Genomic DNA, 27,586 nt, shown 5'->3' on the forward strand with positions numbered 1-27,586 from the left:
TTGGCGGCGTGAGACACCGGCCGCCCTGCTGGGGTCTGCAGGCCCAGGCGCGGCTAATTGTGGCAGGCGATGAGTAAGTTGGATCGCGGGCCTCTGGCTCCGGCTGGCGCCGCCTTGGGGAGGCAGTGAGGCTGGGAAAGGAGAGCGAGGCCCGGCTGCGTGCAGCGTTCTGGGGGAGGCTGCATCTGTGCAGCTCTCGGGCCACAGCAGCCCCCCCAGCCCGCACACCTCCTCCCCCCAGCCCCCTCTCTCTCCTCTGGAGTCTTCCTAGAAGCGCGGGCCGACAACCTGGTCCAGGCTGCACGCCTCCATCATGGGTTCTTGACTCATGACAGACCCAGAGCCGTTTCCTGAACACGGCCGCCCCCATGGTCACCACAGTGGGACTCACAGTCACAGACGTGGGGCTGGGCTGTCCTAGCCCCCTTTGGACCGAAAAAGATCCCTTCCCTCAGACCCCTTAACCTGCGTGTCCCCGAGGTCTCTGTGTTCCCCCGGGAAGACAGCTCCGGGGGCTGGCCCGAGGGGGTCGGCTCTTGAGCCTATTCCAATGCTCAAGAAACCGAGTCGCCAAAGAACGGGGTGATTGGCCTCGCATGAGACAGTTGCTCCAGGATGGAGGGGTCGGAACCAAGCTTGATTCTGAGTCACAACCTCTTTCTGACACAGGCACTCCCCTTGCTCCCTTTTTTTTTTTTTTTTTTGCTTTTTGGGTCACACCCAGCGATGCTCAGGCGTTACTCCTGGCTTTGCACTCAGGAATTACTCCTGGCGGTGCTTGGGGGACCATATGGGATGCCGGGGATCGAACCCGGGTCGGCCGCGTGCAAGGCAAACACCCTACCCGCTGTGCTATCGCTCCGGCCCCCATCCCCTTGCTCCCTTTTTGACTTTTGCCCACGCCCGGCGATGCTCATGGGACACTCCTGGGTCTGAGATCAGGAATTACTGCTGGCAGTGCTCAGGGATCCACAGGGAAGGCGGGAGTTGAGCCCGGGTGGGCTGCGTGCAAGGCAGGTGCCCTCCCTGCTGTGCTATCGCCCTGGCCTCCTGCTCTCACCCCTGCAGGTGAAGATACAGATTCCAGACCCTGAGTCCTGAGTTAGCGTGTTTGCCGGCTGAAGAGCAGTTACTCAGTCTAGACTCCCTAGCCCTGACTCTGAGCAATGGGGGAGTGGTTATTCATGTACTGCATGCTTTTTGAGGTTGGGGGGGTGCAGCTGGCTCTGCGGGGTGGGGGCTACTTCTGGCTCTGTGCTCAGCAGTTGGTCCTGGAGTGCTCAGCAGGCCACGCGGTGTTGGGGATCCAACCTGGGCCTCCCTCACACAGAGTACGTGCTCAGTGTGCACTCAGCACCCCCCCCCCAGTTCTCTCTCTGGCCTCAGTCTACCTTTGACAGCCCCAGCCCCCTTCCTTAAGCCCCTCCCCTGTGAGTCACCCTCACCTCCCACCATTAGTCATCACCATCGAATATTAATTTGTCACTTGGGGTGCACCACGCACCCCTTCAGCGCACTCTGGCCCTGGCATGCCCCTTGAGCAAGGTCATGCTCGCAGCCCCACTTCAGAGACCAGACGACGGAGGCTTGGTACGACGAGTTGGGCTTTCCCAGGCCGCAGAGCTGCTGAGGCGGACCAGGAGATGGCTTTGCTGCCAGGGCCGGGCCCAGAGGCTGGCGGGGTGGGGGGTGGGGCGCTGCCTTAGCTTTGGGGGCTGGAGGGCTGCCTCACAGAGCCTCAGACAGCCTTGGAGGGAAAACAGAAGTCAAGGGACGGGCGCCAAAGACAGAGCAGTCCTTTGCCACCTAAACCCCTTACAGGAGCTTTTCAATTAGTGGTGAAGGCAGAGGGGAGGAGGAGCGGATTATGAGCACCAAAAGGCACTTAAATCAGACCAGGGAGGGCTTGCACCAGACACACTGGGTGGAGGGAGGGGAGGGAAGGCCGGCCTGCAGCACCTCCTTCTCCGCTGCGTTTCTGGGGAGTCTCACCCGGGTCCCGAGCCTGGAGGTCAGGGAGGTTCCTGGGTGGTGCTTGGAGCCGGCCAGGAGGCTTTGCATGGTGCCTCCCTTCCCTCTGCGCAGACACCCTGCAGCCCGGTGGGGACCAGAGGCAGGGACGTCCAAGGAGGAGGAGGCTGGGGGGAGGGTTCTGGAGCTTTCCACAGCTGCCACCACCGGTCCCCTTTATGGCAGGCATATTTCAAAGGCTGCTTCCATTTGCATTTTTAAAACCCCACCGATGGGCTGGGAAAATCACATCCTTCCCGTGATCCCGGGTTCCTCATCCACCACGGGCTCCCCACAACCCCCCCTCCCAGCCTCTGCAGCCCCCACCCCCACGGGAAACCCCTCCCCCAGGAAATTAGCTCGAGGCCGCAGCAGGGCTAGGGGGGTGCAGAGGAGGTGTGACTTAGGCACCTCCAGGGTGAAGCCAGACCCCAAATCGACGAAATGTGTGTCTGGGGGGACGGGGCTGTGCCGTTCAGGTGTGGGCGTGTAGTGAGGGGACACAGTGCCCGGGACGTGGGGACGTTAGGGGCGGCTTCTGAAAGCAGCCCTCAAAGCCGGGGCGAGCAGCCCTGCAGGGCAGGCCAGTGCTCTGCTCCCACCGCGAGCCTTGAAACAAGCCCCTCCTTGTACTGTCTGGGTGGACACGAGGGGATGTGCCAAGGGGGGGCTGCTCCCCTGGCTCAGGTGGCACGGACAGGGTGGCACCCCTGCACGGAGCTGGGAAATTTGGTCTCCACTCCTGGGGGGAGTTCTGCTGTCTCTCTTTGCAGCCTGGACTGGACACCCTTCATGGCAGGGGTTACCCCAATCCTGATGCCTCTGAGGTTAGAAGGGGCGGCTGGGGGCCCCAGGGCAGCTGGGCCTCAGGGCAATAGCTCCTGGGCAGATCCTGAGCAGTCCTGTGAGCTCCTGGTTTCTGCCACTCATGTGAAGCCCTCGGTGTCCCCCCACCCCTATTTCTCTCTGGAGAGAGCCCTCGGAGACCCCCTGGGCAGAGCAGCTGTGCCAACTAGCCCATGGTCTCCCCCGAAATAAGCTGGAAACTTCTAGAAGGTGGGGCTTAATCCCACCTTTCTCTCTCTCTCTCTCTGTGTTCCTGTCCCTCCTGGCCATGTCTGAGAAGGTCCGAGGGCAGGCCTGTCCCTCCCGTTGCAGGACTCCCGGGAGGACAGATGTCCAGGCCCTCAGCGCGCGGATGGAGGGGAATGAGCCAGGCCGGTCCAGGCTCTGTAGCCGGGGTGTCAGACAGACGGCGTGACAGCTGGAGGGGTGCCCGGCGGCGGGGCTGGCGGGGCTCCGGACTCGGGTGCCAGAGAGGTGAATGGAAGGAAGAAACCGCGCCAGGAGCCTGGGCTTGGCAGCTCCCTCCGGAGGAGCCCCGGGGATGCCCTCGCGTGTCCAGGAGGCTGGTGACCTGCCAACGCCGCGGGGCGGGGGGCGCGTCCAGACGCGCAGACGCGGGCACCCGGGAAACTCTGGGGAGGGGGCGCGGGGCGGGGCGGGCCGGGCCGGGGCGGCGGGCAGAGGCAGGGACCGACCCCCAGGGGTCGCTGCGCCGCCCGGTGCCCGCCCGCCCTCGGGTCCCGGAGCCCGATCGTACCACCGCGCGCCGGCGCAGGGGAGCGGCGGGCTCGGCGGCGCCCGGCAGGGGCGCGGGGGGCGGTGGGGGCGGCGCGCGGTCCCCGGTAGGGGCGCGCGGGGGACCGGGGGCGCGGGCCGCAGGGGCGCCGGGGGCCCGGAGGCGGCGCGGCTCGGGGCTCCGCCGCCGACGCCCCCCGCGCCCCGTGGTACGAGCCGGGACCCAAACAAAGGCGGGCGGCGATAAAAGGCGGCGGCGCCGAGCGCTCCTGGGCGCGCGCTGGGACCCGGCTCGGCGCCGGCCGCGCGCTCGGGCATCCCGGCCTCGGCGGCTGCGGGCGGCGCGTCGGCGCGGCGGGGCTGCCCCGCCCGGGACCCCCGGGACCCCCTGCACCCGCCGCTCGGCCCTCGGAGGTGAGTGCGCCTGCCGCGCGCCCCGGGCTCGGGGCTCGGCGCTCGGGGAGGGGGCGTCGCCCACCCGCGGCCCGCGCCGGGGCTGCGTGCGAAGTTCTCCGGCTCCCCGGCCCGCCCCCGGGGGCCCCGGGACCCCACGCGGCCCCGAAGATCGGCCGGTGTCGGGCAGAGCCCCGAGCTCGCCCCCGCGGGGCTCCGAGCCGCGCGTGTGCGCCCCGTCCAGAGGCAGGTTTGGGGGTCCCCGCCGGGAGGGGAGGGTGGGGGTCCCCCCGGCGGTCCCGCGGGTGCAGGGCTGGTTCGGTAAAAGTTGCGCTTTCCTCTCCGCGCACTCCCCGCCCCGGCGCTGGCGGCGGGACCCGCGCCAGGCGACCACCCGGCTTTGGTGCAGAGCCCGCGGCGGACGGCGAGCGCGCGGGGGTCCGGACCGGGCGGCGGCGGCGCTCGGGGTCGGGGCGAGGCTCCCCGAGGGTCGCCCCCGCCGCTGGGAGAACTTTTCCCAACTCCCCGGGGAGGTCTGTGGCGGGGTCCCCTTCCCGGGGCTCCCCTCCCGTCGCCGGTCGCCTGCAGCATCCCCCGGGCCCCGCCGCCCCGCAGCACTGGGGTCAGCACCGCGGACAGCGCCCGGGCGGCTGGGACCACGTGCACGCACAGATGTCCCGCAACCACACGCCCCCGCACGCGCGCGCGCGTGCACACACACACACACACACATACACACTCACACTCATACACACACTCACACATATACACTCACACACTCTCACCCAGTCACACACACATACATACTCACATTCTTACACACACACACTCACACTCATACACACTCACACGCACACACACATACACTCACACTCACATGGACACTCAGAGTCCGCTGGTGCAAAAGTGCCGGTAGCCCAGTGACCCCCGCAGCGGGAAGAGCCACCCCACGTGGGACACCGCGTCCCCCCAGCTCTTCCCCCAGGTCCTGCGGGCGCCAGCGCCTGTCTGAGCCCAGACCCCAGGCTCACCCCAGACGCCCCTAGGGAGAATCACAGCGCCCCAGCACCCCCCCACACACACCACTGCCCACTCCTCCAGGGGAGCGGAGGGCGGCAGCCCCCACCCAGCCGCTCACAGTGCAGCCCGGAGGGCGTTTGCCCCGTGGAGGGGGCAGGCTGCAGAATCTGGGGTGTAAGCTCAGAGGCCATTTTGCTCCCCCCCCTCCCCCGTCGGCACGCAGGGAGGCTCTCTGTGCCCCCTCTGCGCCATTCTTCCCTCGCACTTTCCTCTTTGTTTTCCTCTCGCCGGCTGTCCCTCCCCCCTGTTTATCTTGCTCACACACCCCCTTTGTCTTCCCGATGCCCCTCCTCCCCCTCCCCCTCCCCCTTTTCCCTCTCCCCTTCCCCCTCCTCCTCCCAGGCCACGCTGTCTCCCCAACTTTCCTCTAGCCTCCTCTGCTGCACTGTCCACTCCCCTTGGGCACAGCTGGCCACGTGGGACACTGAGATCCTCCCAGCAAATTCCATCCACCCCCCCTCCCTCCCCTCCCTGGGTCTCGGCAGCTTCTGCCCCTCCTGGGAAATTTTCTGGGTCCAGAGCTCCCTCCCCAGCCCCAGTCTCTGTCCCCAGCCCTGGGAGGGGGGCAGGCGGGCCGGGGACTGGGCTCTCAGCAGGTCGGGGACCTTGGCCACCCAGCCTGCTACTGCCCTTAGAAAATGCAGAAACTCCGGGGCTGAAGAGGCAGGATGCTGGAGAAGGCGTCTGCTTTGCACGCGGCCCGCCTGGCTTTCACCTCCGACACGAGTGACCCTGAGCACAGGGCCAGGAGCAAGCCCTGAGCACTGCCAGGCGCGCCCCCTCCCCAGAGCAGACCATGCAGAAACTGGGTGCAGCAGTGGGCAGCGCCCGGCGTCGAGATGAGGGGACCTCAGTGTCACGTTGGGCGGGGGGGGGGGTCGTTGTGCCCCATCCCTGCCCCCGGCTTCCTGTGGCTCACGGGCAGAGCTGACCTTCACGTGCCCGGCGTCGCCCTCCTGCTGGGGACGGTCCGCTTCCAGGTGGTCTCTCCTTGAGGCGACAGTTCCTGTCCCCTCCTGGATACCTGCCACCACTGCCGTCCACTGAGTGACGGCTGTTTGGAGCTTTGTGGCCCAGAGACCTCAAGCCCGTGCCTGAGGTCACACAGCCGCTGCCTGGACCGAGGGCCCTGCTGGGGGAAGGGAAGAGTAAGCGAATGGGGGGTTGGGGGGGCTGGAGCCATAGGACAGAGGGGTGGGGGGCTTGCACGCGGCTGACCCGGGTTGGATCCCCAGCAGCCCAGATGGTCCCCCCGCCATTAACAGGAGTGATTTCTGAGCCGAGGAAGCCCCGAGCACTGCCAGGCGTGACTAACGAGCAGAGCAGAGGGGACCCCGAGCCAGCATCTCCCGGCTAAAGCCCCGGCCCAAGCCCCCGGCCGCCCCGTCCCTGCCGTGCCCCTGGCCTGCGCGGGGCAGTGGAGTCATCTACGTTATCCCCTTCCTCTTGGAAGCCGCCTCGGGGCTGCTCTCGGTGGCCCCCCAGAAGGGTGGGCCCTGGGCCGGGCTCTGCACCAGAGCTGAGCTCTGCCGGCCGGGGGGTCTGCGCCGGCCTCCGGGACACGCACCGCCGGCGAGCATGCGTCGGGCCGACTTCTCAGCCCGTGGTGGCCGCGAGGTTGTGGGGGCGGGAGCTGCCTTTACGGCCCAGCAGAGGGAGAAGCCGAAGTCCCCGGTGACAGCCCTCAGGGCCCAAGGCCAGCAGGAGAGTGTAGGCACCCCGCTGGGTGCAGAAGGCGAGAGCGGCGGGTGACGAAGGCATCCCTGAGCCGTGGCGGGGTGTGAGCTCTTAGCACTCAGCGCTGTGCTGACTCTCTTTGAAATCCTTCCCCTCCCCCCTCCGTCCCACCCACCACATACAGGGGCGTCCGGATGTCCGTCTGTCCTAGTGGGAGATGGAGCTTGTCCTTCGGAAGCCCCCTCCTCCTGCCTCCCCCCACCAGACCATGTCCCCTGAGGGGGCGTCCAGAGCGTCCTCAGATCTGTGGACACGTCCTCCCACGCCGGCTCCCCTGGACCGGGAGACAGACGGAGAGAATGGCGCAGGCCGGGAGTCGGCCGGCCCGAGCCCCGAGCCCCGAGCCTGTTTCCCCAAAGGCGCGTTTCCCGAGCAGAGTGCGGTTCGCTCCTGCGGCTCCCGAGTGGGGGACGCTCCCGGGACTGGTCTTAGGAAGGGACAGTCCACCACGCCACCTGCCGCCAGCAGGCTTGCTCCCTGCCGGCCACAGGGGGGCAGGTGGCCACGCTTCTGTGTTCAGCAGCTGCATGGAGCTGGGGGGGCGGGGGGAGTACAGCGGTGTGTCTGCATGCGCGCGGTGGGCGCTCGGGGGTCTCTGCCGGACGAGGGGCAGCAGGCTGCTGTTGGCGATGCTCTGAGAGTAGCGGCTGACCGTGTGGTCCCTTCTGTGTGCCCGGACCCACTGTCTGCCCGGCCCTCCTGTGTGCCCAGTCCTACTGTGTGCCCAGTCCTACTGTGTGCCTGGACCTACGGTGTACCCAGACCTACTGTGTGCCCAGACCTGCTGTGTGCCTGGACCTACTGTGTGCCCAGCACTTGTACTCACAGTCCTTCAGCCCTGAGTCATCCTGGGGCCAGTAGGACAGCCCCATCCACTTGGTAGGTGGGAAGGGTTCTGAGAAGCGAGTGGCTTGCCCGGGGCCGCCAGCCGGGGAGGGGCCACGCCAGGACGCTGTGTTGCCGCGAGTGAAGCAGGAGCCCTTGGCCCCAGATTGCTTATAATCCGCGAGAGGGTTCGAAGGCTCCAAGGGCTGGAGCAGGCGCAGCCCTCGCCTGCCTGGTGTCCTGGTCACCACGGGGTGGGGGGGTGGGACCCCCAAGCACTGCGCCAGAAGTAGCCCCCAGCACTGCCACAGGGCCCCCAAACCCAAAAGAGAGAAGTGCAAAGAAACTCGTTTCAGGGGCTGGAGCGATAGCACAGCGGGGAGGGCATTTGCCTTACATGCGGCCGACCTGGGTTCGATTCCCAGCATCCCATATGGTCCCCTGAGCACGGCCAGGGATAATTCCTGAGTGCAGAGCCAGGAGTAACCCCTGTGCAGAGTCAGGTGTGACCCAAAAAGCAAAAAAAAAAAAAAAGAAACTCGTTTCAGTGGTGGTTTTCGAAAGAGTGCTCGTCTCCCTGCGGACCGGGCGAGGGGCAGAGGGTGGCGCTGTGATTCCACCCGGCGCCTCTTGGGGCCCAGGATGGGTGCCCAGGCCTTCTGGAAGCTTCCCTGGGAGAGCCGCTGCTGTTGGCGGGGGAGCCGGCTCGGCTGGGCTCGGAGGGGCCCTCTGGGAGGCTTGGATCCTGAAAGGCCGTTTGTTCCGCTCTGGAAGCAGCCGGGCCCCCAGGCCTCCTTCGGGCGCTGCTTCTCAGAGAGGCCAGGGGGGTTCCCGCCCTGCGCAGGCTGTGGTGGCAGCAGCGCCTTGGGCTGAGACGCCCAGGCTGGGCTCTTCTCATGTGTAGAAGCACCAAACAGCTCCCGGGCTGGGGTTCGAGCCCGGCGGGTGGCCAGGCTCACACTTCTATTCCCAGTATTCATGGTTCCCCCGGGCCCCCGAGAAACACTTCCCTGCGCTCACCATGCGGGGCTCGGGGCCACAGAAGGCGCTCGCCGGAGGGGGCGAAGGGCCCCCCGGGGAGCCGCAGAGACCCTGAGCAGGGCGGCTCTGCGGGGAGGGACAGTCGGCACAGCCAGCCGGAAGGTGAGTGTCCCTCCGCGGGGAGGAAGTTTCCCTGGAGGGTGCCCTAGGCCACGGGGGCGGGCGGGAGGGGGGGTGCTCTCCCCAGCTGGAGGACTGGGCTGGGGGGCCCTCCCCGCCCAGCCATCTGCCCGCGGCCTCAGACACTCCCGCCACCTACACAAAGCCACTTTACCCCGTAAGAAGGGGAATGACCACTGGGAGGGGACGTGGTGACCTTGTGACGGGGGAGACCGTCCGTGGGGCTGGGGCTGGATGCTGTGCTCACTGGGTGTCTGTCTGTCTGTCTGCCCCCCCCACCCCTCCGCGCACACACGCACACACTGGCCTTTGTACCAGTCCAGGCAGCGTGCGCTCGGCTTGTCACTGGAATCCTTTTACAGTGCTCCTTCCCCACCGACGGGCCGAGCCTGCGAATAATCTGCTCTCACGGCGATGCCTTCCCCTCCCCGGGCCCAGGGCAGCTGCCACCATCACTGCACGTTAGAGAGGAGCACGGGGGCTGCCCTGCCGCCCCCCAGCCGGGGCAGCCTGGTTCCCCAGGAGACCGAGGCCCTGCGCCTGGCACTGACAGGAGGCCGAGTCTGATGGAGGCTGGAGCAGCGCTTGCCCCCCGGAGCCTGGGTAGTTAGAGCAGGGCGTGCTGAGGGCCTGCGTGACCATCTGAACGGCCAGGCGGCAGGGGCAGGGGGTGGGGGGCAGGGTGCAGGCTCGCACCCGAGGTCCCCCATCCCTCCCCTTATAGAGTCTGGCATGGCCCTGGCTGTGGCTGTGGGCGGGACGTCCCCGGGCAGGTTTATTTTATTTTATTTATTTTATTTTTTTTTGCTTTTTGGGTCACACCCAGCGATGCTCAGGGGTTACTCCTGGCTTTGCACTCAGGAATTACTCCTGGCAGTGCTTGGGGGACCATATGGGATGCCGGGGATCGAACCCGGGTCGGCCACGTGCAAGGCAAACGCCCTACCCGCTGTGCTATCGCCCCCGGGCAGGTTTAAAGTCCTGCCCCGTGAGGATCCCAGGCCTCGTGCAGGTGTGGGGGCCAATCTTTGAGAACTGAGGCTGCGCTGAAGAGAAAGCAGTCTTCGGGGCAGTGTCTGCTTCGGGGGAGACGGCCCCCTCCCTTCTCTGCTGCATTGACAGTGGGGAGTCCCTGTGGCTCCTGAGAGACTCCAGGAGACTAGGGGCAGAAGACCCCAGGGTGACAGCCAGGCTGCCTGGGCGGGCGCGAGAGTTGGGGGGAGGTTCGGGGGGGCCTGGGAGGAGGAGCTGCAGCCGTCGCCGGCCCTGACCATTGAGACCATTTGTTTCCGGTCACTGCACCTGGAGAGTGGACTCAGGTTCTGAGCCGCGACCACGAGGAGTGGGGCTCGGAGCACCGGTCGGTCTGGACTCAGGGCCGGGGACTCCAGGGCCCCCTTCTAGCTCCCCCAACCCCCCGGCTGCCAGCACCCCGAGACAGCTGCAGCCCCCCCCCCCCCCCATCACACTTCAGGCCTGTGAGGGGCCCCAGGGACAGACTGGCAGGTCCCTAACAGCAGGGTGAGTCCAGGGCGAGCAGAGCCCCGGGGAGGACGGCTCAGCCCCAGGGATGAGTCACTGGGGGAAGAGTCTGGAGGCACCAGGCCCCTCACTGGGGGTCCCGTGGCTCCACTGAGCTGGGGGGCCCAGAATCTGCTGACAGGGGTGAGAACAGCTGCAGAGTTCGGGGGGCCTCACCCCTGCTCAGCGCCCATGGTGACTCCTGCAGGCAGGACCCCCTCCTGAGGGTTGGGTCACTGAGGACCAGGTCAGACTCCCATGAGGGTCTCGGTGCTGGGTGCTCCTCCAGGGGTGGCACCGTCCCCACCGAGCACGCCTGAGCTGCCGTCAGCCCTCCCGGAGCCGCTGGCCGTGTGGGCACAGGGCAACCCCCCTCCAGCCTGGGCTCCCCACCCCTGCACTGAGGTGGGTTTGTGCTTATGTGTGTGCACGTATGTGTGTGCTCGTGTGTGTGCATAATTGTGGTGTGCTCGTGTGCTTGCATGTGCCTGTGTATACATATATGCATGTCTCTGTTCATGTGTGCTCGTGTCCGTGTGCTCTGGTGTGTGTGTGTGTGCATATGCAAGAGCATGATGTGCACAAGTGAGTGAGCATGGTGTGTGTGTACGTGTGTGCAAGACTGTTGTATGTGCATGTATGTGAGCAAGAGTGTGGTTAATGAATGCGCGTATGTGTGAGAGCATGGTATGTACATGTATACGAGTGAATTGGTGTGCACATGTGTGTACGCGAGAGAGAATGTGGTGTGTGTGTGAGCGTGGTGTGTGTGTATGTGAGCGAGAGCATTTGTGTATGTGAGCGAGAGCATGGTGTATAAGTGTGAGCAAGAGTGTGTGTGTGTATGTGAGTGAGAGTGTGCGTGTGTGTGTCTGTGAGCGAGAGCGTGTGTGTATGTGAGTGAGAGCGTGTGTATGTGGGTGAGAGCATGTGTGTGTGTATATGTGAGAGTGTGTGTGTGTGTGTGTGTGCGTGCGTGCACACCTGCTGTGCACCCGGGGCTGGGAGTCTTGACTCCAGGGCTGCTTCCAGACCTGCGAGACTCAGATCTGATCTAACAGAGGGAGAAGTGTGCGGAGCTTATCAGAAATCAAGTTCAGATAAACCCTTTTCCTCCTCTGAGCCCCAGTTTTCTTGTTTGCAAATTGAAAAGAATCCCAGGGAGTCGAAGCCTGTGTGACAGTGACCTGCCAGCAGCGTCACAAAGCCTGGGGCGGGGGGGGGGGGGGGGAGGGGGGGACGTGGAGACGGGCTGGGGCAGGACGCCCCCTCGGCCCGCCCGGACCCCCAGGGTGTGGCTGTGGCTGGGGTGGCCCTTTCCCTGCGCCCAGGTCGGTGGGCCGGAGCAGGCACCGTTCTGCCTCTGACCCTCCGCTTCAGCCTCGGGCCCCTTGCAGTGTGGGACGGAGGCCGCCGAGGGACCCGCAGACGTGTGGGCCAGGTGGGGCCTACAACAGGGGCAAAGGGGGCCTGACTCGGCTTCTAGCCCCCTCCCTCTGCCTCCCGTCCCCGCTGCCAACCAGAGGCCCCTGCCCCGCCCTCCTGACCCGGCCCCCTCGGCGCCACCCCTGCCCCCCCTGCCCCCTCAGAGGAGCCGGCTGGAGCCGGGCTGAGGGAATTGTTTTACATATTTGTTAATCGGGTCTCAGAGCTCCAGAAAGGCCCGGAGCTCATCAGCCAGGAAGGAATCCAATTTGGCTTTTATGGCCGTGGTTATTGGTCGTATTTTGTGGAGATCTTTTTATTCTTTTTATTAACCCAGCGGTCTGGGGGCTGGGGAGCGGCTGGCAGCTGGGCGCAGTGGGCGCTCCGGGCTCGCCCCTGCAGACTCCCACTGCCGGCCGGCGGCCAGGCTGCGGCCAGGGCGTGGGGCTGGGGGTGGCCTGTGTGTGGAGGGGGGGGGGCGGCAGCCGGGACACCTCCCCCAGGGCCAGGGAGAGGGATTTCAGGAAGGGTCGGACCCAGCAGGCTGGGTGGTTGGAGGGGTCTCTAAGTGCTGCTTCCTGTAGGGGCTTTATTGCTTTACTGCCTGCTCTGAGGGCGTGGGGGAGGGGCGGGGGCTCAGGGCGCCCCAAGGGGCCAGGGACGGTGGGAGGGAGAGCTGGGCCAGCTGGGTGGGAGGGCACAGGTATGAAGGATGGAGCTGTGCTGGCCGGCAGAGACGCGACCCCCGCCGACCCCCCCACCCCACTGGCCTGCAGAGACTCGACCCCTGCCCCGGCTCCACTGATCTGCAGAGATGAGACCCCCTGGCCCGGCCCCACCAGCTACGCCCCCCCTACCCCCGCCCCTCGGCACCAGCTGTACCCACGGTGCTGGGGGCTGCAGGCGTCCCCGTCTCAGCGCCTTGCTGGGGCCGGCCCACCTGTAAGCCGTTGGCCTTCTGGTCCCTTCTGTGGCTGCCCACCTGCCCCACCCGAGCACTCTGCACTCCAGAGCCCGGCGCCGGGCTGCCCGTGGAGAGGACACTGAGCCAGGTGGGCGGGCGAGGCCCCAGGCTGGACCCTCGACTGTGTGTGGACACAGTGCTCGGCAGGTGCCCGGGACAGCGCGTGCTTTCCAGAGCCCCCAGGCCCGGGGCACAGAGAGGGGCCCCTGGACGTGGCCCCCTGACCGGCACAGAGAGGCTCTGGCCAGGCCCTGAGTTTGCGTGTTCCCGGTGACCCTCAGCGCCTGCCCACGAGCGGGGCTGGCCCTGGGTCAGCTCCTGCTGCGTCCGCGCCCCTAAGGGCTGGCCCTGCTCAGCTGCACCCCCCCCCCCCCGCCCAGCGGGCCCCTCGAGGGCAGAGTGACGGGGCAGCTGCCCGCGGCTGGCCAGGGGGCCCGGTTGGTTTCCCGGCTGTGGATGGAGCCGTTGGCGCCCGCGTTGGCGCCCGCAGCTTCTTCACCAGCTGTCGGCCTGGCGCGGGGTCCACTGCCTGCCTTGTCCCAGATCAGGGCCCCTTCCCGCCCCTCCTGCACGCTGCTGGTACCCGCCCCGTCCCACCCTGCCCCTGTACCTCCCTCTGCGGGCCAGCTTGGCCAGGGCCGCTGGTGTCCGTGTGGACAGGTGCTGGGCCGGGCCGTGCCCGCTGGGGTTGGCCTCAGACTCAGCTGAAAGTCACCTGCCTTCTCGCCCTCTGGGGTTGTGAGAGTCGGTGGGCTCATGGGCCCTGCTTCACCCCACTTTCCCTCCGAGATAAACCATAGCTCGTGGTATGCATAAGCGTCCTGCGGAGAGGCGGGACCAAATGAAGAGGAGGAGAGGAGAGATGAGGAGGGAGGGCGAGGGGAGGGAGAGAAGGGGATGGGAAAGGGAGAGGAGGCACAAGGAGAGAAGAGAGGGGGTAGCTAGACATACAGATAGGCAGACAGACAGACAGGAATTAAAAGGAATTGGCTGGGCTGGAGCGACAGCACAGCGGGTCGGGTGTTTGCCTTGCTTGTGGCCGACCCGGGTTCGATTCCCAGCATCCCATAGGGTCCCCTGAGCACCGCCAGGAGTAATTTCTGAGTGCAGAGCCAGGACTAATCCCTGTGCATCACCGGGTGTGACCCAAAAAGCAAAATAAATAAATAAATAAAAGGAATTGGCTCTCTGTAATTTTAGGAGCTTTGAGGCCCAGGGCTGGGCCAGCCGGAGGCCCGGAGAGCAGACGATGTATTTCTAGTCTGAGCCCTGAGAATAACCCAGGCTAAGCGCCTCTGTGGGCACCAGCAAGCCCGGGGCAGAGGGGCTGATGTTTCCGGCCAGGGCTGAAGGCGGCTGAGGCCGGGTCCGGCTCTGGTGCTCAGCCAACACACTCCCTCTCACTCGCCTCTTCATCCCCGCCCGGCCCTCCACCGGCTGGACGAGACCCCCGGGAGAGCCGTTGGCTTGCTCTCAGTCTCCACGTCCAGAATCGTGTGGGGGCCCCAGGGAGGCTCTAAGACGGACCCTCACCCTCTTGCTCCCGCTGCGGAGGCTGCCGGAAGGACGCCTCAGGCCCTGGATGAGGTTGGCGCCACCGGAGCTGGCCCAGGCTGGCCCAGGGCCGGGGGCACATCTGTGCCGTCCGGACCCCGGAGGGCCACTGGGAACCCCAGAAAGGACTCAAGCTTCGGCATTCATAGGCCCGAGAGCCAGACTCGTAGTTCTGCCCCTCTTGGCTTTGCAGCCCTGAGGGACTCACCCAGCCTCTCTGTTCTCTCGGCCAGGTGGGGGCGGGGCGCGCACGGTAAGCCTCCTTTGCAAGGCAGATGTGGGTGCAGGAGATGGCAGCAGGCCTGGAGCCTCACCCCGTGGGGACACCGGCCATTGTTCTGTAGTGACATCAGATGTTTAATTTGGGGCCCACCCGGGCCATGCTCCTACCCGAGGCTACTCCTGGCTCGGTGCTCAGGGATCACTCCTGGCAGGGCTCGGGAGACCGTATGTGGTGCAGCAGGTGGGTGGGAGCGAGGGCCTTGCCCCTCGTTCTCTCTCGGGCCTGGACGTTTGCTTGCTCGTGGCATCCGTGAGATTTTTTTTTTTCCCCTCTTTTTGGCTTGTTTGACTCTGTGCCTCTCAGAGGCCCGCGGCCTGCCCTGGAGGGCCCGGGTCTCACGGACGGGCCCCGCCGCAGGGGGCAGCATCCTGGAGCCGGCAGGGGGTGTCTCGAGGGACAGAGCAGTCACCCCTCCTCCCTCCTGTTCAGACCCCCAGGAGCGGAGGCCCCCCACCCCCGGGGAGCTGCCCAGCTCACAGCACCTCCGGCTGAATGAATCCCTGAGGGGAGGCGACGCCAAGCCCCCTAGCCCGGGGCTGGCTGGAACCCGAGGGCAAGCCCACCTTTGCAGGGAGAGGAAGCTGCGAGCACCTAATCGCTGTTAAATTATATACCCATATACGTATTTTAAGCCGAACCTGCATGTCTAATGTGATTTTGTGATTACATTTTAATAGTCTGCTGGGCCGAGGGAGAAGAGTTCTGCCCCTGCTCCCGGTGGAGGGGGGGTTGTCTGCAGGGCTGTGTCTTGGGGGGGCACCCCTAGAAGCCCCCAGCTCCTCCCGAGGCCCGCTGGGGTGCCGGGCTGTCTGTGAAGCAACGTCTCCTCTCCGGAGCCCCGTCCGTCCGTCCAGATGGGCCGGTCCATCTGGCTTATCGTTTGCGGGATGCTTGCCTCCCCGAGCCGTAAAAATAGCACCCCTATTTTAGTGCCGGGGTCACCTGCCACATTCTCCAGGCCTGATGGTTCTCCGGAGCTGCACCCCCCCAACTGCCCAATCTGGATAGAGGGGTCTGAGGGCTCCCTCCAACCCAGCGTTCCGCCCCCGCCACTGAGATGCTGAGATGGGACCAAAGCAAGTCCTTTGGTTTGTGTGGGGTTGTGTGTGTGGGGGGGGGGGTGGGGGGGTGGGGTCGCATACCCAGCAATGCTCAGGGCTTACTCCTGGCTCTAACACTTAGAAATTACTCCAGGTGGTGCTCGGGGGACCATTTGGGATGCTGGGGATCGAACCCGGGTCCGTTGACACAAGGCCAGCGCCCTCCCCACTGTGCTTTTACTCCAGCCCCTTAGCAAGTCCTTTAGGAAAGAAAACCAGGACGTCCGTGCTCCCAGACGAGGGGTGCAGAACCCAGTGAGCCCTTCCGCCCGTCAGCCACATTTGTCGTGTGTCTGCCTGCACCCCTCTCTGCTTCCGGCGGCTGGAGCACCCGCGGCTCAGACGCTGCCTCACGCGCCCATGTCCTGCGCGGGCGCCAGGATTGTCTCCCCCGCGGCCGGGGGCCCAACTCCCTGCGTTCTGGACCTGCAGGACAGGCACCCGCCCCGGCGGTTATAGGAACCCCTCAAGAGTGAAAGGCTGTTGGCGAGATCCCTTCCACACCGGAGCACACACGTCCTATTTTTAAAGAACATTGATTGCTGGTTCCGAAAGTGAGGCAGTTCCTGGCCGTGGCAGGAGAACGTGGAGACAGGTGGGGAGGGAGGAACGAGCCTCGCGTGGCCCCTGGGCGGCACAGAGAAGCAAAAGGGGGTTGTCGAGTCTAAAATTGGCGGCAGGGGCCTGGAGCGATAGCACAGCGGGTAGGGCGTTTGCCTTGCACGCGGCCAACCCGGGTTCGATTCCCAGCATCCCATAGGGTCCCCTGAGCACGGCCAGGGGTAATTCCTGAGTGCAGAGCCAGGAGTGACCCCTGAGCATCGCCAGGTGTGACCCAAAAAGAAAAAAAAAGACAAAGAGAATAATGAAATTCTACTGAAAGATATTGGGAGATTATAAAAAAGGTTTAAAAAAAATTTAAAAAAAAATTGGCGGCTGCTGCGGATGTGACTCCTGGGCGGGCCTGGCCCTGCAGGCTGACCCTCTGCCGGGGCCTTCTGGGCCACACGTTTCCCCAGGGGTTGGGGCCTCGCCGTTTCCCTGGGTGCTTGGGTCTGGGGCGGTCTGGAGTTAGCGCTGGACACCCTGTGTATTGTGTGTGTACGGGAAAGCGACGGACAGACACACGGGGACAGATGGACACAGGGGCAGGCCTGCCTGGATGCCATGTAGTCCACAGGGGACCTTCGGGGACCCCCAGCCCCTGGCAGAAGCTGTCCCCTCTGCTCGAGTCACCAGGCTCCTCGGTGAGACCAACGGTCCCTACGTTTGAGAAAGGGAAACGGGGCAGGGGACAGACGGGGACAAGGATGGGTCTCAGGCCCCACCCCCCACAGCTGGGCCGTGTCCAGGCGCTGGACTGTCCCACCTGCCTGCCCTGCAGGCCGGGGGGAGCAGTGGGCACCTGGGACTCCCCCCGTCAGTCATTCCAGGGCTCACAGCTCAGAAGATCTGCGCCTTTCCCATCCTGCGTCCCATAGGGACGCGGCCACGCAGAGAGCCGGTGTTGGCCTGCTGGCTGACCGGACCTGGGGAATTTCCTCCCTCCGCAGCTCTCCTGTGCTGGCGTGGACAGAGGGTGGAGTGTGAGGCCATGCCCGAGGGTCACTTTCTGCTCACCTGGGTCTGACTCCTGTATCCTCTGCAGCCCAGCCTCCAAAACCCTCCTCTCCGCCTCACGCGTCCATCGGTGTCCACTGCCCGGGGCCCAGGCTCTCCAGTCGGACCCTGGTCCTCCCAGCATCCTACACGGCAGGGGCAGCGGGCACTAAGCACGTAGCCCTCCCCAGGCCGTGCGGCCACTCCCGTGGCTCTGCGTCCCCTCCCATCCTCAGCTCTCCGAGAGGCAGATGGCTCTGTCCAACTTCCTGGTCACTGAAATCTGGCAAGTGCTGTGTGCAGGGCGCAGGGTGACACGCAGGCCCTGGGGTCCCATCACACTTGTCCTCGTTACTGCTGCTGCGTCCCCACTTGTACACACACCTGGTAAGCCGTGACGGCCACTGCCCTGCCCAGGGACCGGGCCTGTGTCCGCACAGGGCACCGGGCAGGGTGGCAGGGCTTCCCCCTCCTGGGCCCCTGCTGGGGAGACTTGGAAGCGGGGAGCATGGAAAAACAGGGACCCCAAGCACCAGACACCTTCACGCATAGCACAGGCCCAGGCTCGGCGCTGGGGGTGGCCTGGCCAGCAGCGGGAACGCCCCCCCCCCCACGTGGTGGCCCGTTTGGGACTGAGTCACCGCTCAGCAGTGAACTCAGAGCTCACGTGAACGTAGCGGGAGCCGTGTCCCCCTTTATTGCTTTATCTCGGGAAGCCCCAGGGGATCAGATGCAGGGACAGCTTCTAACTGGGAGAGGCAGCCCTTCGTGAGAAAGCGCAGGACGGGTTAGGGCCACCGTGGGAAACTGTCATCTGCAGCCCTTGCACATCTGGCTTGTCTCCGTCGCCGGGCGATTGGGCCGGATGCCGCGCTGCACGGATCCTTCCCTAGGAGGGCGTTTGTGTTTGTGTTTGTGTTTGTGTTTTGGGGGGGCGGAACTGTCTTCAGGGAGCTCTAGTCCGGCCCTTTGGGAAAGTCTTGCTCTTGCTTTCTGCCGGGCCCGAGCAGTCGACATTCCTGCCAGCAGCGGGGAGGGTGCCCTTCTCACCACACCCCCGCACGCCACCCATGGCTTCTCCACTTTTGATAGATGCGGCTCTCACTGGCGTGCGATGATATCTCATTGTTGTTTTGATTTGCATTTCCCTGATAACAAGTGACAGCACTTTTTCCAAGGGACGGATACCCAGAAAATGACAGGTTTAAAGATAATGCACAGAGGGATCAACTAGTGGCTGAAGGCAGCAGGACTGTAGTTATTCCCTGAGACTGAGTTGGGGGTGGGGGTTGCTGAACGGGAGGGGCCCTGGGGACCTTGGTGGAGGGAAGAGGGCGTCTGGGGGCAGAAATAGTGTTAGAAAGATGTATGCGTGAAACTAGCACGAACCGCGGTGCCTTAATAGAGATTCATGACAATCCTAATAAAATAGCACTGGAGCACTGTCATCCTGTTGCTCATCAATTTGCTCGAGTGGGCACCAGTAACGTCTCCACTGTGAGACTTGTTGTTACTGTTTTTGGCATATCGAATACGCCATGGGTAGCCTGCCTGTGCAGGCGAGATACTCCCGGTAGCTTGCCAGGCTCGGAGGAACCGAACCCAGGTCGGCCACGCGCAAGGCAGACGCCCTCCCCGCTGTGCTATCGCTCCAGTCCAGTGGAATCTAGATCACGAGATCTATTATTCCAACACGTTAGTGATGGAATCTAGAGCACTGATTTAGACACTCCTCCCCGTGTCGTCAGTGCTCGAGCCTTCCGCGCCCCACTGACCCCACCCGCGCCCTCGTCCCTGGTGTATCTCATTCCGTTTGCCCCCGTATCATCACTGTTGGCCCCCAGTGAAACTGTGACACCGTCTACTGTGCCATCAGCCTGTCGCTCGCCCCTACCTCCCGTCAGCCATAGCCTGCCTCGGGCTCGGCTCCGTGGACCCTGGTCAGGGGAGGACAGGGCGGGAGAGTAGCAGGGAAGGACTTTGCTAGGCAGTCGGTGTCGGGGCGGGGGAGGGGGGCGGCGGTGAGGGCAGCGCCGAGATCTGGGTGGCGTGAGACACTTGTGCACGAGTCTGAAAGGGGCCTCAGAGCTGGACTCCTGGGGAGGAAGTGTCATCCCCGTGGGATGCAGGGGACAGAGTCCCATCATCGCTGTGGGCTGGAATCCTGGGCCAGGCCCGGCAAACAGTGCTCCTGGTCGGGTGGGCTGCAGCCGATGCTTGCGCTTGGTTTCTCGGGAGACTCTCGTGGCGCTGGCTGTCTGCACCCCGTCACCCTCAGCGTCCTCTCCCGATGCTGGGAGTTGCGGGGGTGGGCAGGCCCCGGCCGCCCCCTCTGCACACAGGCTCACAGGGAGAGGGGCACCGCACAGGAGAACCTGCGAATACCTCGGGCCTGGCGGGCTGCCCGCCACCCACCTCGGGGCCTGTCCCTCTTTTCTCCATCTTTGTGTTTGGGACCACCCCTGGTGTGCTCAGGGATCACTCCCGGTGGGCTCGACGCTGGGGGTCCGGCGCAGCCCGGCAGCCTGCAAGGCACAGTGTGTTCCTGGCTGTTTTCTCTCCAGCCCTGGGAAACCTCGAGGACTACAGGGATGTCCAGCGCCTCCCGGCAGGGCTCTGCTCTTAGCCCGCCCCGAGCCCTCCCTCCCTCTGATCTCCCCTTCCCCCAGTTGTCTAGTTATATCTGCCCCCTCCCCCTTCCCCTCTTCCCCTCTCTCTCCCCTGCCCCCCGTCCCGTCTCTCTGTCTCTGTCCCCTCCTCTTCTTGTCCTCTCTTCCTCACTTTCCTCTGGGCTGACAGCGGCCCCTTCTCCTCCCGGACAGACCATCTCATTGAAACGCGGTGCTCGAGAGAGTGTTAATGGGAACGGCAGCATTAATTAGCCAGCTCCGGCATAATTAGCTTCCTCCTCTGCCTGCCTGGCGTCTAACGGGATAATGAGTCTCCCCGTCCAAACAGAGGGCAGGCGGGACGAGGGGGAGGGGGGGGACAGTGGCGGTGCTGAGACCGGGAAGGTCTCCTGCCTTCAGGACACCCTGCCTCGGTTCTGGTTTTCGGGCTGCCCTGCGCCCTCTCCGGCGAGGCCCTCCTGCTGTTCCCGCCCGAGTCAGGGAGACAGATGCCTGGCCCTGCCCGTGTCCCAAGGTCTGACGTTGCTGGAGCTGCATATTAAGTGGCCCGAGCCTGACAAACAGTGGCCGCAGTTGCTGCGTCCCCGAGAGGGGGCGGAGAGTCGTGGCGAGTTCTCGAGAGCTCTGACAGCCCCCACCGGCAAATGGCTGAGCACAGACAGCCCCCAGGGGAGCCCAGAGGCCGGTTTATGTGGCACCCGATGAATTCCACCGCCCGCAATGTGCTTCCACCCTTGACCCTAAGCCCCGTGGCGGGGGGCGGCCGTGGCCCGCTCCTTCAGAGGGGCCTCCTTTGAGGCTGGCCTCCTGGCTCGGAGACACACTGCCAGGCTCCAAGCCAGGACGCGTCTCGTTCCAAGGAGCGGGTTCATTTCCATCTACCCTGCCACTTCGGGAAGGTACTTTATAGTTGCTCGTTAAATAAAATTGATTGCCGCGGAGTTCCAGCTCGCAAGGGCCCGGAATTCTAAAATGCTGCAAAAATGGGGAAATCAGAGTCAAAATTCCTCCGGAATAGCCCTTCCGCGGGGAAGAACATCTCTTTCATTTGCAGTTGGAACCCACTTCTCCAGCTCCTGGGGCCTTGAAAGCCGGGGCTTGGTTGGGAGAGGTTGGCTGGTGGGTGGTGGATAGCCAAGTTTCCCTTTCTGGTTTGTGCACCCAGGGTTGGAGTGGGTCTGGCTCCCGGTCGGCTGGAGGCCATCCCACTGCAGGCTTGTATTTGATGTGTGCAGGCGGAGTGAGGACCTGGGGCTGGGGGGGGGGGGCGCTGCAGCCCCTGGCACCGTCCCTCTCCCCCCTTCCCTTCTGACCCTCTCCCTCTCCGCAGGGTATGGACTCGGAGGACGACCCCTTGCTGCAGGATCTATGGCTCGAGGAGGATCAGGAAGAGGAGGAAGCCACGGGCGAGGCCTTTCGCAAGGCCCGGAAGCCGAGGCCCCGAGCTGGGGCGGGGGCGCAGTGCTGCTGGCGCCGCTGGACGCTGCCTTCTCGGCCCCCGGCCTCGGGTTTCTGGAGCACCCTGGGCTGGGCCTTCACCAACCCGTGCTGCGCCGGGCTGGTCCTCTTCCTGGGCTGCAGCATCCCCATGGCCCTGTCCGCCTTCATGTTCTTCTCCTACCCGCCACTGGACATCGACATCTCCTACAACGCCTTTGAGATCCGCGACCACGAGGCCTCGCAGCGCTTCGATGCCCTGGCGCTGGCGCTCAAGTCCCAGTTTGGATCCTGGGGGCGCAACCGGCGCGACCTGGCCGACTTCACGTCCGAGACGCTGCAGCGGCTCATCTCCGAGCAGCTGCAGCTGCTGCACCTGGGCAACCGCACGCGGCCGGCAGCGCGGGCCCCGCGAGCCGCCCCGGAGGGCCCGGCCCGGGACTCAGCGGCCAATCGGAAGAGGCGTCTGCGGCGTGAGGCTCCGCCCCCGGCAGAGCCGGCGGCCAACCGGAGTGAAGCCCCCAGGAACCGCCCTCCTCCAGCCCCGAAGGGGCGGCGCCAAGTTGGCACCCCGCCCCCCGCCGTGGCCGCAGCCAATCAGAGCCGCGCACGCCGCGGGGCCTCGCACTGGGACTACTCCCGCTCTTTTGTGAGCGCCAACACCCAGACGCATGCGCACTGGCGCATCGAGCTCATCTTCCTGGCGCGCGGCGACGCGGAGCGCAACATCTTCACGAGCGAGCGGCTGGTCACCATCCACGAGATCGAGCGCAAGATCATGGACCACCCGGGCTTCCGGGAGTTCTGCTGGAAGCCCCACGAGGTGCTCAAGGATCTGCCCCTGGGCTCCTACTCCTACTGCTCCCCGCCCAGCTCGCTCATGACCTACTTCTTCCCCACCGAGCGGGGCGGCAAGATCTACTACGACGGCATGGGCCAGGACCTGGCGGACATCCGGGGTGAGGGGTCCTGGGGGGGCCGGGGGCAGGTCTCGAGCCGGGCCGAGTCAGGCGGGACCCTGGAAGGCAGTTGTAGGGCAGAGTCAGAGCGAGCCTGCGAAGGTGGACTGGGAGCAGGGGTGAGAGTGGGATGGGTTGCAGGGGAGGCGAGGAAGGGGCGGAGCACACTGCATCGAAGGATTCCTGGAAGCTTGGGTTGGGGCTGGGACGTGAAGTTGGAAAGAGGGAAGCTGGGGTCTCGCCCAGGAGGCGGGGGGCGGGGAGAGGCTGGAGTGGCCCACGACCCGGGAGGGTCTAGGGGGCTAGTGGGTGGCACTTGCGCAGGGTTGGGGCGGGGCGTGGGTTTGCCTTCTTTGGCGGGTGAGGAGGGCAAGGGTCTAGGGAGATGAAGGCAGGAATGGGATGAGAAGATGGAGCCGTAGGAGTTAACCTTGGATTTAATATGAAAACGGCTCATTGTTCCATTTCAATAGCCAACATCCAGACAACTGAAAAGTGAACCGCAGTAAGGCCATGACTCCAGCGCCCCGGGGCCTTTCATTTGCAACTGAGCGTTGGAATTAGGGGAGGCTCAAAGGGAAGGGGGTTGAGAGAGAGAGTACAGGGATCAAGACACGTGCCTTGCATGTGGCCCACCTCGGTGCAAGTCCCAGCACCATGTGGTCCCCAGAGCACCATCACGTGAGCCCCAGCAGCCCCTAAATACTTCCAGAGTCGCCTGGCTATCCCCTGGCATCGCCGGCCGCGCAGCCTGGCGTCCGGCCAGCCCCGGCATTGAGCTGCTGGCAGCCCGGAAGCCCTGCACACCCTGAGCACTGCTTGGGACGCCCCTTCCTGGCCACTCCCCCCCCCCCAAAGAAAGAAAGTCAACCTGATAAAAACTGCAAGTCCTCTTTCTGGGGTAGCTCCAAGTTCCCCCGAACCATTCTCTGGTCCCACTGGGACAGCTGGAGGCTGCCCAGGGGGAGGTTAGTGAAGGCTGCACGGAGCTGGGCAGAAAGGGCGGGATCAGCTCTAGGAAGGGCTCTTGGGGGCGGGGCTGTGTCTCACTCCCCCGCACTCTTGCTGCCGCCTCCGCAGGCTCCCTGGCGCTGGCCATGACGCACCCCGAGTTCTACTGGTACGTGGACGAGGGCCTCTCTGCAGACAACCTCAAGAGTTCGCTCCTGCGCAGCGAGATCCTGTTCGGGGCGCCGCTGCCCAACTACTACTCGGTGGACGACCGCTGGGAGGAGCAGCGGGCCAAGTTTCAGAGCTTCGTGGTCACCTACGTGGCCATGCTGGCCAAGCAGTCCACTAGGTAATGGGTCCGGGCACACGGGGTGGGTGCCTCCCCGGGGTGGTCACGCAGCTGCTGTGCGAGGTCAGGATCGAGTGCCTGGCACTGCTTTTCTCTTTCTCCTGCCCCCTCCCCCCAAACACACACCCACACCTTTCCCCGAGGACACCTTTCTTCCGGCTTAGGAAGAAGCTGTGCGGACAGGTGGCAGTGCCGGGAACACGAAGGGTTGGGAGTTAGATGGATCTGGGTTCGGATCCCAGCCACTCAGTTGTGGGGGTTTCAGCAAGCTGCTACCTCTGAACTATAATTTCACCATCACACTTGTCGCTTCCTGTCGGAGTCATTGGATCCTGTGTCACTCAGAGAGCAGTCCTTGAGTCAACAGCATCCGAGTCGCCAGGGGCGCGGGGGAAGTGCTGAATCTTGGGTCTCTCCCGGTCCTGCCCGATTGCCAGGTGTTTGACTCGTGCTTGAGAGTCTGGGAAAGGTTCTGGTTTCATTGTGCGTCCGTAGAGCCTGGCTTGGGAGGCCTGGAGTTGTTCCTGGTTTCTAAAGGCCCAGCTCCCCGCACAGAGTCAGGGCTTCCTTGGCGAGGATGTCTGGGGATGGAGGGAGGGATGGAGGGACAGCAGGCTGGAAGGGTGGGTGGAGGAAGAAATGGATAGATGGATGGATGGATGGGTGGATGGATGGATGGGCAGATACATGGATGATGAGTGGTGATTGATTGGGGTATGAGTGGAAGGGATAGGTGGATGGATGGATGGATGGATGGATGGATGGATGGATGGATGGATCTATGTACTGGTAGGTGGTGGATGGGCAGATGGACGGGTGGATGGGTGGTTGGGTAGATGAATGGATGGGTGGGTGGGTGAGTGGGTGGGTGGAAGGATGGGTGGATGAGTAGGTGGGTGGGTGGATGAATGGGTGTGGGGGGTGGATGGATGAGTAGGTGGGTGGATGAATGGATGGGTGGGTGAATGGATGGGTGGGTGGGTATGTGTATGGAGGGACGGATGGGTGGATGGTGGGTGGGCGGGCAGGTAGGTGGATGATGGTTGAGGAGGTGGGTGGGTGGATGGAGTCCTTTGAGATGTAAAGCTTGGGGTTCTGGAGTCAGAGGGGCTGGTTGTAGAAGGACCTTCAGAGTTTCGGGTATCAGTGGTTAATCTCTGCCTGCAGTGTTGAGTTGCTCAGGCAGAATCCCCATCCTCGTTCATACAGCCTCTCTCCCCCAGCCCCACTTCATTCCCCCAGGGACAGGCGTGGTGACAACCAAGATTTCCCCCCGCCCCATAGGCTTGCTCCAGTGCCTTCTTTCAGATTAATAGAAACTTGTTTTCTAGTATTATTATTGGTTTCCTGAGAGATGGCAGATGTGCATCCGGGCTTAGCGCACCTTTTAAAATGATCGCTCTTCCTGCTTCCTGATGACACCTGGCTCTCCCAACAGTGACTGCATTTATAACTCTTCAGCCTTTTGCATTTTTCGTGCGTGCATTTTAATTTTGTGTACATTTTAACCCCCCAAAGACACAGCCTTGTTGTTCTATGGAGTCGAATTCATTTATGCTTACTTACATATTTACCTTTTCTGTTGCTCTTCATTACCTTCTACCATTCCACATTTCTCTCTGGGATTGTTCTCCTGTGTTTGAAGAATTCTCCTTTGTATTTTTCATTATGGTTCTGGTGCTAAACTCCCCATCTTGTTTGACTAGGAATCATTTTTACTTCCTTTTCTGTTTGTTTTGTGGGGGGGGTCACACCTGGCTGTGCTCGGGACTTCCCCCTGACTCTGTGCTCAGGGGTCTCTCCTAGACAAGTTGGGGGACCTTATGGGGTGCCAGGGATCGGGTTGAGGTAGCTACTTGCTCCCCTCACCACTGTACTACCGCTCTGGCCATCCTTAGGTTTTTAGAGTATATTTCTGCTGATAGGGAATTATAAATTGGGAGTTATTTTCTTTCAGTGCTTTAAATATATCAGTTCATTGTATTCTGACTTTTCATCATTTCTGTGGGAAAGCAAAGTGTAAATCTCTTTGTTGCCTTTTAGAACATTTGTCTTTTTTTTTTTTCCCCACTGACTGCTTTAAAGATTTATCTCGCTCTGATATTTGGAGTTTGGATCAAATAGCCAATCCAAATACCCTAAATTGAAGCTATTTAGGGATCTGTTCAAATATTGCTCCTACCTCATTCTCTGTCCCTATTCTTGTTGGATTCTCTTTATACAAAACACAGCCCTGGCTCTGACGCTGTGTCTCAGTGTCTAGATGTTTTTCTTTTCTAATTTTAATTTTGATATGCCAGCTCATTGGCCTTGCCTCCTGTTGAGTCCAATCTCCTTTTCAGGTCTGTGGAGGTTTCGGGGGTAAAGTTTCATGTTTCCTGTTGAGAATTCTCACGTGCTTTTTTGTGCTCTGTTGAAAGAAAACTCTGGTGGACGTCTTCATTTTATTCCTTTTGTCCACATTGCTTTCTCTATCCTAGGATATATCAGCTGCAATTGATCGGTCATCTCTTCCCGCTAACCTTCCGCGTACACGGGACCCGTGGTCTGGACTTTAGCTTGGTGTTAGGCATTTGGTCCTGCCTGTGTTTTATTGGGTGATGAACAGTGTGTATTTAAAACGCAGAGGTCCAGAGAAGGCTGTTGGCCCCAGAGGGAGTTTGTCTTTCTCTTCACTCCTCAGAGTTGGGCCGTAACCCGAGACCCAGGAATGACCCAGACTGGAGATTGGTTTGTAGCCCACAGAAGGTGGTCTTTTCCTCAGCAGCCTGATGGAATCTGCAGGGCTTCATGTCTGAGTGGGTCCCAAATTTTAATCCCTTGCACTCAGAAATGCTAGAAAGGGGCTGGAACGATAGCACAGCGGGGAGGGCATTTGCCTTGCACGCAGCTGACCCGGGTTCGATTCCCAGCATCCCATAGGGTCCCCCTGAGCACCACCAGGGGTAATTCCTGAGTGCAGGGCCAGGAGTAACCCCTGTGCATCGCTGGGTGTGACCCAAAAAGCAAAGTAAAGAAAAAGAAATGCTAGAAAAAGTTTCACCTTTGGGGCTAGAGAGACGCTACAGCGGCAGGCCGAGTGGACAACGGGGAAATATGTTGAGTTTCACTGAGAGGTAAAATAATCCCTTTTGGAGCCCTGGGGAAGTTTGCCTTGTGTGCTGCCAGATGGATTGGACCCCCAGCATCCCACGTGGTCCCTTGAGCCCCGCCAGGAGGGATTCCTGAGTGCTGAGCCAGGAGTTGACACTGAGCACCGCCTGGTGTGGCCCAAAAACAAAAACAAAAATATCTATCACTCTGCGCCGGAGAGTGTGCAGGGAGCCTAATGCTTGCTTGGCTGACCCCGTTTTCTAACCTGGCACCGCTTACAGCCCCCCTAGCACCACCCAGAGTGAGACCCCTGACCACCGCTGGGTGAAGCCCCAGACAGGAACCTCCACTTTGCGCTTTCGGAGGCTCTTTGCTCAGGTTTCTGGCCTCCCGGCCCAGCCAGCACCAGTGCTTGGCCCAGGAGCTCTTTGACTTCCGTGCTGCTCCTCTGCCAGGCTCCGCCGAAACTCTCAATTCCTGCCAACATTCAGAATCAGCCAGTGCCTCCACCAGAAAGCTGCATCCCTGGCCCCTTGGGGCGCCCTTTTCTCGGCCCTCTGGTTCTCACGGCTATGGGAGTCTTCCTCCGCCACCCAGCAGATATTCTGGAATGTTCGTCTGACTCATTAGGAGTTCCCGGCAGAACCACTGGTCTGCTCTGCGCCTGTTGCACTTTGGAGTGAGCATTTTCATTCGGGATCTTTCGGTCACCCACATCTGAGACGGCCTGGAGCCCGGGAGGCCGTTGCTGGCCAAAGAAATGAGTGACCAGTGGACCTTACAGCTGTCAGCTCTCATGGAAGGTGACTTAATCCATTTAATTCAACAAGGTAGCTAACCTCTTTGCTTTGGGGCTTGTAAATATCTTCTTTACAGTTTGGTTTGGGCTGGAGTGATAGCACAGTGGGTAGGGCGTTTGCCTTGCACAGGGCCG

General features: G+C 63.0%; 1 protein-coding gene across 4 annotated transcripts in view; it reads left to right on the forward strand.

The window, feature by feature from the left end:
* The first annotated feature begins 3,849 nt into the window (after positions 1 to 3,849).
* DISP3 (dispatched RND transporter family member 3) overlaps positions 3,850 to 27,586 on the forward strand; it is a 49,428-nt gene continuing 25,691 nt past the window's right edge. For all 4 annotated transcript variants that reach the window (XR_008630195.1, XM_055138291.1, XM_055138292.1 and 1 more), the window contains exons 1-3: positions 3,850 to 4,005; positions 21,194 to 22,259; positions 23,340 to 23,559. Coding sequence is in view for 3 of the 4 variants with exons in the window: in XM_055138291.1 (XP_054994266.1) it covers positions 21,197 to 22,259; positions 23,340 to 23,559 (1,283 nt within the window). In the remaining variant the exon portion in view is untranslated. The remainder of the gene's footprint in view (positions 4,006 to 21,193; positions 22,260 to 23,339; positions 23,560 to 27,586) is intronic.

This window comes from Sorex araneus, chromosome 5 (genome assembly GCF_027595985.1).
Source record: "Sorex araneus isolate mSorAra2 chromosome 5, mSorAra2.pri, whole genome shotgun sequence".
Classification (NCBI taxonomy): domain Eukaryota; kingdom Metazoa; phylum Chordata; class Mammalia; order Eulipotyphla; family Soricidae; genus Sorex; species Sorex araneus.